General features: G+C 38.3%; 1 protein-coding gene across 4 annotated transcripts in view; it reads left to right on the forward strand.

Annotated features, from left to right (window-relative positions):
• Positions 1–12,070, forward strand: part of LOC103472020 (CMP-N-acetylneuraminate-beta-galactosamide-alpha-2,3-sialyltransferase 1-like) — a 25,881-nt gene that overhangs the window by 8,443 nt on the left and 5,368 nt on the right. The window contains exon 7 of one of the 4 annotated variants that reach the window (XR_534786.2): positions 6,359–7,722. Coding sequence is in view for 3 of the 4 variants with exons in the window: in XM_008421363.2 (XP_008419585.1) it covers positions 2,068–2,235 (168 nt within the window). In the remaining variant the exon portion in view is untranslated. Of the gene's footprint in view, positions 1–2,067; positions 2,787–4,585; positions 5,426–6,358; positions 7,723–12,070 lie in introns of those variants that run through there. The other 3 variants (XM_008421364.2, XM_008421365.2, XM_008421363.2) reach the window with 3 other exon arrangements.

A 12,070-nucleotide genomic window follows, 5' to 3' on the forward strand; every position in this document is an offset into this window, starting at 1 on the left:
ATGTATGTTACATTGTTTCATTTCTAATGTAGGCTCTTGTGTCAGATAATCTAAGTCAATGTTAGAGAATAATAATTTTTTTAGATTTACAGAATCTCAGTTAGCCTTCAAAGCGGGGCTGAACCCGTATTACACCAAGCACTGTGGCTAATATTAGCTGGTATCTCGCTGGTGGACATAAATACAGTAAAGTAATATTCTAATCACAAAATATACACAATAATATGTCCATCTTACTTGTGAAATATTGTCTGTGGAGCCCTCACATCAATAGTCCATCGATCCGAACAACAATATCCCTCAGTGCTGAGGCATCTTCTGCTGTTTTGGTTGAGCAAAGTAAGAGGGACGACCGCTCCAAGATGGCCGCCGTATTTCCTGCGCCGGAGCAGCGAATGCGGGGTGTCTATGTCTATGCTTTTTACCCTCAGCTTCCACCTCATTGTAAACTGTAACCTGCCTCCCATGAACAAAGTGCTGCTGTTACACAGATATTTCTTATCAAAATTGTGTTAAACTGAACAGGTTAAGCAGTACAACAGAGCACAATGCTAATGTTTTTGTTGTCATCTCTCCGTTTATGCGTAGAATAAACCCTACAGCCGAATGCAGCGGTTTCAAAATCACCTTTCTGAAAAACTACACTCACTGTGGTCGTGTAAACAAGCAGCTGGATCGCAACAGAAATGCCACGGTTTCACTGTAAACGGTGCCTAAGTCTCCAACAACCTGGGGGTTTTGGTTTGTGACCTGAAATGGTCTTCCTTTGTGTGTATTTTCGGCAGGAAAAGAGGCATTTAGAGGGTGAATAGAAAGGCCAGAGAACAGAACCTTGAGGTACATTGTGGTTAAATTAAGTAGAAGTACAGCAAGAGCCTTCCATGGTGGACTGGAGAGTTCTAGATGATGGTTGTACCACTGAGGCCAAATGATTTGAAACACTGCAGAAAGGGAGTAGGAATCAAAACATTGTTGGTTATTTTAATCAAATTAAACTAACTACATTCAGGAGGTCAATTTAGCAGCTATGATGGTGAAGTTGGGTGGCCAGTTCCCTTTCCAAGAGTTTGTCTATGACAGAAAGATCACACATTAGTTGGAAATTATTAAGGTTATTAAGATTGTCAGAGTTCTATCCCGGCTTCTTGAATAATATGGCACAAAATTTCAAATAATTATTATTAAAGTAATAATAAAATTAATTGTTCACTGGTATAAGAAAATTTAACTTCTCCATTTTGCTGATAGTGTGTAGTACAGAGTATGGTCTGCACATGAAAAAGAGGTACAATTCATATTCTGCTTTTTACCTTCAGTTTGCATATTTGTTGTCTCTTCTGCATTTTTCTTCCTTTAATCTCATTATCTAGTTAGTCTTTTTTGTTTTGCTGTTGGTCGTCTTTATGTTCTCTATGGTTCTCTAATGTTATGCCAGTCTAGTCATATATGTACGTCTCTTCTAATTTTGCAAATGAGAAAAATTACACTTTTCTCCTTATTTTGCTCCATATAAAAATTCTGATAGCAAGAAAAGTTTAAAACCGATTATTAACTTTTTGGACTCATTTAACCACCATTACTGAGTGCAGCTTTAAGCTTTGCTGAGTCAAAAGTTTTGGTTTGTCCAAATTTACTCCTCAGCTGAACTATTGTATGCAATTTAATGACAAAAGTGGCATCTTTCATATTCATTGAAATAAATGATCTTGTCATTGAGTTCATTTTGTGGTATATTTTTAAATATTGCATCAAACAAAAAATAATAGCTGCGGACAAACAGGAATTCAGGGAGTCTACGTCATGGAAGGTTAAAATCAGAACAATGAACTGCAACATTGAAGCAGGTGAAAATGAATATAGTTTCAGAGTGTGAGCGAGAACAAGAGTTGGGGATAAAGAACAAAGAGGCGCAGTTGACACACTATAGAATTACAGCAAAAAGAAAATCTTCCTTTTAAATTTACAAACTTTATTTGTTCGTTTGTGTGTGTGTGTGTGCGTGTGTGTGCGTGTGTGTGTGTGTGTGTGTGTGTGTGTGTGTGTGTGTGTGTGTGTTTGTGTTCCCAGGTTCACGTGTTCGGATTTGGAGCCGACAGCAACAGAAACTGGAGTCACTACTTTGAAGTGTTAAAGAACAAAAACTACAGAACTGGGCCCCATTCTGGAAGTAACGAATACACCATCCTGAAACAACTGGCCAGCGAAAAAACTGTCACGCTTTATAAAGGATCGTGACCCCTGTGTCCCAACAGGAAGTACGAGTCACAAAAATCAGACGAACTACAGGAGAGATTTAACATCCCCCGATTCGGAATGAACAGTGCAATTAAGAAAGTTGAGCAAGAACAATTTATTTTTTGTCTTGAAATTTTAGAATGATGGTCCCCTGATGACGAACACCAATTCTGAGATTTATTGAGGCGAAAGCAAATCCCACCTACCTGATTTCTACTGACAAACTTGCCTTTTCAAATGTGAAACCCAGCAATATTTTAGATCTAATAAAATAGAATAGAACCACAAAAGGTAGTGACCACAAAGGTAAGAAATAGAGACTGTACAATAAGGGAAAATTTACAGGACCAGAAAAAAAAAGTACTGCTCCATTATTAGCAAAAGAGCATACATACATTCAAAGAAGATGTACAACTGAGTCAGATATATATAAGATATATATATTTTTAAAGTACAAAATGTGTATATTTGTACAAACTAGATTTGGACTTCCACAAAATAAAACAACACACACACCTTTTTTCCCCCCTTGCTGTCTGAAGTTAAATTATGCCAAAGTTATCTTGTTTTAGGTTAGGTAGAATAACCAATATTATTTTTATTTGCAAAATGCTAAAAAAAATTAAAAAAACTTGGCTGTAAGTGTTTTATTTTAACTTTCTTCAAATACCGAAGTTTATGCACAGAACAATCGCTGTCTCTTTAAGCAATGAGGGAAAATCCAAATTTTACATTTTTATTTTAAAATTGATTAAGATTTTTAACCAATTTTTAAGCCTAATAGTTGAAGCAAAGCCTGAACTATTTGCACACACTCATAATAAACTGTCTGATTGTTCTAACTGACTTTGAAAAGATGATTTGGTGTGTGTGCTAATTCTTTGTAATGGAGAGAGCTCGGTGTGTGTGGCCTCTGAAACCAGCCTGAGGCATTTCAGGAGGACAGCTTAGTGGAATGCAGCAGACAGACAATAAACTCTGTCCCATGTCTTTGGGTAGAACATTTTGTCCAAAGTAACAAATTTATTGTCTCAGGACAGAAAATCATCACACACCGCCTGCGTGCAGCAGTAGCCCATCATCACGTGCTGCTTGTCCGCAGTCAGAGTCCACAGCCTGACGGTGAGCGTCAGGATGTCCCAGACAGAAAAGAACCGCCTGGACACGGCCCGGTTTGAACATATGTGAATTTCAACAGTTAGTCAGACCTCCGGAACGAGACTGTCTTCTTCCTGTCCACACGGTGCTCTCCGAAGACGCGTCTTTGTGTCTTTTTTTTTTTATGTTTGTCTTTGTGATTTTGGTATCTGATGATCATATTGAGATGTTGGTGTGATTTTATGCTTTTGATTGACTGGATAAAACACTGGTTGATTGAAGAAATGGACAATGGCCATAAATAAACATATTGAAGCAAAAATACATAAAAACACAAATGTCTGATCGGCAGTACATCCCCATAACCATTTCCACTCACATACGATACATCCTCTACATGCTACTTTTGATCACCGTCTGGGCCTCCTATTACTCTGTCCAGGCCCTGTCACCATTTAGCTAACACCAACTGATGTGCAGAACTATGCATATGCTAATGGTGCGGTGTTGGGAAAAAGATGGAAATTGTTCATTATCATTTTCCTGCACTGTATGATACGTGTCATCTTAAGATTGAAATGACATCATACACCCTGTACAAACAGCACAGTTATCATGCAGGTGCAGAAATGGTGCAGGCTGCAGTTATAGTTCACTAAACCAAAGTTAATGTTTGAAGTTTATTGTAAAATAAAATGTCCTGGGGAGGATCACTCCCACCTTGAACTTTGACCGCATGGTTTTGTGATGTTGTCTGCACAACCAATAGAAATACGGATTGATGGATGGATGGATGGATGGATGGATGGATGGATGGATGGATGGATGGATGGATGGATGGATGGATGGATGGATGGATGGATGGATGGGGCAAATAAATAGATAATTAAAATAAGAAAATGACCCTATTGTTGTTTCAAACAGTGTTGTTCCAAATATTTAACTGCATATTCATAAATCTGTGTTGTACCAATATCCTAACCAATCCAGTCCTACCTTCTTCTTCTTTTTTTTTTTTTTTTTAAGTACAGTAGAGGACCGTCCGTTTACTGAAACTCTAACTTCCTTCTTCTATTCTTGTATTTCTCCCCCAATACAGTATTTTGCTTTTATGTTTTTTACCGTCTATTTCATGTTTTTTACCATCTATTTTCTTACAGCCATAAGCGGTGAACTAAATTCACGTCGTTATGGGTGATCTTATTATTGTTCCGCATTGAAGAAAATAATTGTTCTTTCTATCCGTTTACAGGTTGGCTGTGATGTCATAGCACTGATGGATGACAAAACTACAAAATTACATCCCCTATGGATGTAATTTGTGGCAGAATTGCAGGAAGACTTTTCATAATTAATCACTCTGTACAGATGTTTTTTTTATGTGTGTGTGAATTGCTGTGATTGTAGATAAATGTCCAGCTGCGCCCCTGCAGGCTGATGCCCTCGCTGCTGTTTTGAGGTGATCTGTGGTTATCTGCGGCCATTTATTTTATGTTATTTTACCACATACCACTTCTGTTTTTGTTCTCAGCCTGGATTTCAGCCACAGGCCTGCATGCGGCTTTCCACTTCCTGATTCCACTTCTAAGCTTTGAAACCGACACTGAAGCTAACTGCAGCCTCTCCCAGAACCACGTAGCAGAATTCCTCTGATACCACGCTGTCAGTCACAAGTGGATCATAAATCAGAAACACAACTCATAATTGAAAATACCTGAGCATGTAGCTCAAGGGTTCAGTCTCTGTAATGAGCTGGTCCAACCGGTTTGGCGTTTTGAGCAATCAGTGTAACCAAATCTGCAAAATTTCAAGGCCTCCGGTGCATATTTTGCACCTCTAGATTCATAACGTCAAATCAGTTTATTATTTTTTGGATTAACACGGACAAGATATTTTCTGCATACAGTTGGATATTTGTTGACACATTCAGTGATTCTTCTTGGCATAAAGTTTACTTTTCACTCTTCAAGGGTTAAATCTTTGAAACACCGTCACAGCTTTATGTTGTCGTGTTATGATTTTAGAGCCGGGGTGTCCAAGGTCGGTCCTGGAGGGTCGGCATCCTGCATGTTTTAGTTCTCTCCCTCTTGGTAGTAACAAGCTTTTCAGCTTGTCAATGTTCCTCTTAGGCCTTCTAACGAGCCATCATTTGATGCAGGTGCGTTAAACCAGGGTGAGAACTAAAACATGCAGGATGCCGGGCCTCCAGGACCGACTTCGGACACCCCTGTTTTAGAGCAACTTTACTTTTTCTCCTGTATTTGAATCAGACTTTTACTGATTATTTTACTTTATATAGAAGCAAATCAGGTTTTTTTTCTCATTTTGAACCTGTTAAATATCGTTTCCTCCTCCTTCCATTTCGTATCTGCAAGAAAACCTTTCAGCAACTGTTTATGTTGATTCGTATTTTACTGAAATATTGAGATAAATTTTTCTAAAGAATTCATTTTTTTCGGTGTTATCTAAAAAAATATTGTAATAAACTATAAAACTATATTTTATTTTGGTTCTGATATATATAAAAAAGTTATAATTGGTAATAAAAAAAGTGAAATAAAAAAAAAGTTGGTTAAAAAAATGATCAACATTATAAAGGAAATAGGAAACGGGTGAATAGGCGAGCCTCAAGGAAGTTTTAAAAATGTTTTGCAATTTTATATTCTGCCACTAAAGGAAGGAAAAAAACTTGTTAGACTTCAACATTTGTTTTCTAGTATTAAAATGAAATAAGCACACATCCGTAAGTAAGATCTAATCATGAGGAAATGTTCCAGTTTCACAGGTATGCAATTTAAATCTCCTGTAAACTTTCGTTCATGCCGAGTAAACTGGAACATCAGGATCAGAAAAGTGGCCAGTAAAAATAAAGGAAAGTCAATTATTCCACAAAACACACCCATGGGAAGTGACACATGTAGAATTAAAAAAAAAAAAGAAGACGTCAAACTATATCTGCCAGTGATTAGTAAACTCACTGTTTATGCGTGTTGGTGTGTGATTTTTGAGTCCACTTGTGTTGTAGGCCTGAAGAAGACGTAGGGTGTAGCTCCTGGAAGCGATCCACTCCATCCGCCGTGAGAAAAATATTAAGCTTGGCACAGAGTGAAGCCTGCTTCTTTCATCCAGACCCGACTGCTGCCCCGAGGCCGACTGTTTGTCGCTGATCCTGTTTGTGATGTTCAGGAATGGTGTAATTAAAAAAAATAAGAGGTTGCCTGGCGACCTCTTGTTGTTTGCGAAGGATGTATGTATTGTATCTCGGTGTTTGTAAGATGGGTAGATGAACAAAGATTCCTGATTTAAAAAAATAAAAGAACACTTCATCTGTCGGATGGCTGAGACGGGATAAGATGTCTGGAGCCACCGCTTCTCTGCATCGAAAGGTGTCAATTGATCCTAATTGTCCTTGTTTGACCCTTTAGATCAATCAAGGCAAAACACTGCAAAAATATTATAATTAATTTTACAATTATGCAATTGGTATTACATTGCAATAAATACCAACTGGATTGTTGCATTTATTCATTATTTATTTTCTGCGACTATTATTCTTATTGGCGCACCGATGGCAGTTTCCTGGCCAATTACTGATCTTTAAAAATTCTGACCTGTCAACAGAGGACAGTGGTTGATTTTTAGACACTTTGGTGAGGTAAATAAGATTGGAAGATAATATCAGTTTCACGCGTTAGTATCGACGTATTACAGCTTTTCCAAAATTCAGGAAATCGGGGCCCAATTTTGCCCATCTTCCACACTGTCATTATTATCTATGTAATCGTTATTATAGGCATCAGCAACACAGAAAAAGCATACAGCAACAGCCTTTGCAGACAGCAGGTGATCCAACTTAAAAAAAAACATTCATACATTTTACGTCATAAAATTAAGTTTGTCCAAGTAAATTTAGTTTATGAAGCTGTCGTGTTAAACAAACGTAATTAAATTAAGTTTGACCAACTGTGTTTGATTACTTGTAACAAATTAACTTGCAATTTTTTAAGTTGGAGCTCCATTGTCTCTTTTTTTTCACTTGTACACGTGCGAAAATGTCTATTATGCAATATCTCTTTCCCAACAAATTCAGAGTTTATCTGAACACACACCCTGTGCATTTGCTTAGAGATTGAGACAAAAAAAAAATCCACAAAGCTTAGAGGTGACAATGCAGTCTGTGTCAAACTGCAGCTGGGAGATCAGCGTAATCTGGTCTGAAGTCGTCCTGTGTTGTTGTTTTTTGTTTTGTTTTTTCTCGTGGGACATTCTGGAGTAGCCACACCTTCTCCAGGTTGCATACCGCCATTCCTGTTCAGAGGAAACATTCAGATGCATGACATCAACCTTTGTAGATATGAAACGAATCATACAAGGCTGATCAATTTTGAGGTAAGACCTCCTTTACAAGTTTACAAGTTTATTTTCAGAAACTTGAAAATAAGTTTATGAAAATAAACTTTATTTTATTTAAATAAGTTTAAGTATAATTAAAAATATAGTTTTTTATAATATTTTTATACTAAAAATATAATTAAAATTAATATTTTTAATTCTCGTACAAATCAAGCTAAATTACAGAAGAGATGTTTTTCCCCAACATTTAGCCTTTTTTCCAACTACTATTTTTTCCAATTCAAAATATGAATGTTATTTATATTTTTATATTAAAAATATAATAAAAAAATTTGTATTTTTAATTATTTTATAATTTTGTATTATTGTTTTTACTTGTTTTCTATAGGAACTTGTGAGTTTTGCGACATGCTATAGCAGTAAAACTATTAGTATTCTCCACATAAGCACAAATAAGCCGTGTCCCTCGGGGGCCCCTGTGGGGGGTACTCCGGGAGTATGGGGTACCGGGCCCTTTGATACGGGCTGTCAGGTCCCTGTATGACCGGTGTCAGAGTCTGGTCCGCATTGCCGGCAATAAGTCCGGCTTGTTTCCGGTGAGAGTTGGACTCCGCCAAGGCTGCCCTTTGTCACCGATTCTGTTCATTACTTTTATGGACAGAATTTCTAGGCGCAGCCGAGGTGTTGAGGGGATCCGTTTTGGTGGCCTTAGGATCGCATCTCTGCTTTTTGCGGATGATGTGGTCCTGTTGGCTTCATCGGAACGTGATCTGCAGCTCTCACTGGAGCGGTTCGCAGCCGAGTGTGAAGCGGCCGGGATGAGGCTCAGTGCCTCCAAATCCGAGGCCATGGAATTGAGCCGGAAAAGGGTAGAGTGCCTTCTCCGGGTCAGGGGGGTCGTCCTGCCTCAAGTGGAGGAGTTTAAGTATCTGGGGATCTTGTTCACGAATGAGGGAAGAAGGGAGCGGGAGATCGACAGGCGGATTGGGGCAGCGTCTGCTGTGAAGCGGGCGCTGTACCGGTCCGTCGTGGTGAAGAGAGAGTTGAGCCAAAAAGCGAAGCTCTCGATTTACCAGTCGATCTACGTTCCCACCTTCATCTATGGTCATGAGCTTTGGGTCATGACCGAAAGAACGAGATCACGGGTACAAGCGGCCGAAATGGGTTTCCTCCGCAGGGTGGCTGGGCTCTCCCTTAGAGATAGGGTGAGGAGCTCGGTCATCCGGGAGGGACTCAGAGTAGAGCCGCTGCTCCTCCATGTCGAGAGGAGCCAGTTGAGGTGGCTCGGGCATCTGGTCAGGATGCCTCCTGGACGCCTCCCTGGTGAGGTGTTTCTGGCATGTCCCACTGGGAGGAGGCCTCGGGGAAGACCCAGGACACGCTGGAGGGACTATGTCTCTCGGCTGGCCTGGGAACGCCTTGGGATTCCCCCGGAGGAGCTGGAAGAAGTGGCTGGGGAGAGGGAAGTCTGGGCCTCCCTTCTGAAGCTGCTGCCCCCGCGACCCGACCCCGGATAAGCAGAAGAAGATGGATGGATGGATGGACGGATGGACGGACGGACGGACGGACGGACGGACGGACGGACGGACGGACGGACGGACGGACGGACAATCACAAGCCAAGCAGCAAATCTGTAACAGAATGTCAGAAAAACTGAAACATCAGGGCGGTTCAGTGGCTCAAATGATCAAATTGTACACTTAGAAAAATGCAAATAATGCATGACACGCAGAACAGGACAGGTTTGCTTGGTATTAACCATGACGTTAAAGCAACATGCTGAGTCATGCTGGATACACCTTCTTCCTGGCCCACTGGTGATGTAAGACAGAGTGAGGGAACAATACGAACAACCAGTTATGTTAGTTTTTAATTGTCTTTGCTGCTCGTTTCATCTCATCTCACAGAACTAGACACCTGAATTTATTAGACATTTTATGTCTGGTAAATTACATTTTGTTGCTTATCTGCAACAAAATGACAAAATTCCATTACCCCACCAAGACAAAGAATAAAAATTACTTATCTCTTTCCTTTTCTTGTCAGATTTTATGTAGAGATATCAGAATATTTAAATATTAAAAATCGTATATACTGATCTTAGACATTGGCTTTTCCAACTATTTGTTTTAAGCTTTTTACATGGAATTATTGCACAATATGGTCCAAAGGGCAACAGACAAAATACCAACAGGTTTTGTTCAACATAAGAGAAAAGAAAATCACTGTACAACTTAAAGGGATGCTCATATTGATCTGATAAAAGTGAAAGTATCACTTGAAGCAAAAATAAAGGCATTCATTTTTAATAAAACACATTTACAAAGCAAATAAAAGCACAATCGACACTTTACAATTACATTTTGACTTCTTTTTGATTCTGAGCAATGTTTTGATGACTTTCTGAAGGTGGCGTATCGGGAGTTTCTTAAAGAGACAGAGGCCCAATTTCAAGGCATTAAATTACAAATTTCTTTTAAGTCATATTTAATTTAAACAGAATTGTTATAACAACTGAAGGTAACATAGTTACCGTAGTTCATAGTGCTGTAAAATGACATTATGTGGCTGGAAAACAAATAATACTTCTCCTTTAATAAAACTGAACAGAATTAAACACAGGAAATGTGAAAAAGGTGATCTATTGATTTAAATACATTTTTATGTGCTGAAATTAGTCCAAACCCATCTCTGATGTATTTCTAAAAGGTTCAGTGTAGAACAAACCTAAAACTGGACATGACCCGGAAAACACCAACGTGGCTCAAATTTTTTTTAGATAAAAAAATAATATTTAACAAAATGTCAGACACAGAAGAAATGTGTCTTTGTGTCTTATTTTCAGACATAGTATAGCGTATAGTTTCACACGTCTGAGGTGTAATCTGGCTTAGTGTGGAATATGTGAAACCTAATTAATATCTTGATGTAAATATTTTCATATACAAATCTCAACACTCAGATTCTAATCTAAAATGTTCTGATTTTCCTTTAATTATCTACTACTTTTAGGCTTTATTTAGCTCCATACACATGACTGAAAGATATCTCATAAATGACTCATTTTTCATCTGTCTTGCTGTTTTCCGTAGATCATATGCACCATTTAAATCCAAAATTATAGCAAACAAAGATTTGATGAATATGACACTGGACACAGTTCACGTAATCTTTGCTTGTAAACGTAAATAAATGTAAATATTAATCCGGTGTGGCAGGTGAAGGTGATCGACCCAGCCTTTGTGAAATATTCTCATAACATCTGGCTGGAAGGTAAAGGGTCGTACCCGTCCACTGGCTTCATGACTTTGATTCTCTCTCTTCACATTTGCGATGAGGCGAGTTTGAGATCCAGTTTCAGTCTTCTTTTCCCGCTTTGTTTTCGTTTAGCGGACACCGTTTGCCATTTAAAATTTAGAACGTTTGGATTTCTCCATGTTTGCTTGTTATCATATATCTTTTAGTAAAATTGGGTGAGATCAGAACGCGACTTGTTCAGAACCAAAAATGAGGAAAAAAATTCCTGATTTTGCTCTTTTATTCTGTTCAGTATTTGTAAAAAAAAAAAAAAAACAATAAACTCTGTTTTTTTTATTATTATTATTATTATACATGAAGTGTTGAGATGTGCAGCTTATTTGAAAGGAAAAGTTGAATCCATTTGCATTTTATCAATGCATGACAAGCAGCTGCACAGTTATCTGATGAATGTTATTGTCAGTAACATTCATCAGATAATTCCAAAGACCAGAAGTTTACATACAGAAACAAATCCGAGTCAGACAGTTTGAAGTACAGTCATCCAGATGTATATAAACTTGTGAATTTGAAGAAAGTTTTTTTTTTTAATCCGTAAAAAATTTTATCTAAATAAACTCTAAAAATAATTTGCAAATAGAAATTCTTTTGGCAATTCTGACTTGCCTGTAGAATGATTTCACTGTAAAAAAGTAAATACAGAAAAAATGTGTAATAGAGAGAGCGAAACCTGAGGAGCAGCCAAATCCATAACCATGTTATTGAATCAATCTTCCCTGTTAAATGTATGAATTTATGTTTTTGGGGTAATTTCAGGTCCATGTGTTTGGTTATGGAACAGACAGCAATGGAAACTGGAGCCATTACTTCGAAGTCCTGACAAATAAAAATCTCAGGACAGGACCGCATCCCGGACAACATGAGTATAAATTATTGCAACAGCTGGATGCGGAAAAAACAGTAGAGCTTCACCGAGGAATCTGATCCATCCTCGAAAACCTTTGGCTAAGCTTTGCCTTAGTAATGTTTACTCTGTCTGATGAGTCCAATAATGAATGTCAAACCTTGCACTGAGAAATCAGGAATGTCCTAATCAAAGTATTTTGTGGCAAAATGAAAACAGCAT

Source organism: Poecilia reticulata, linkage group LG11, assembly GCF_000633615.1.
Source record: "Poecilia reticulata strain Guanapo linkage group LG11, Guppy_female_1.0+MT, whole genome shotgun sequence".
Classification (NCBI taxonomy): Eukaryota; Metazoa; Chordata; class Actinopteri; order Cyprinodontiformes; family Poeciliidae; genus Poecilia; species Poecilia reticulata.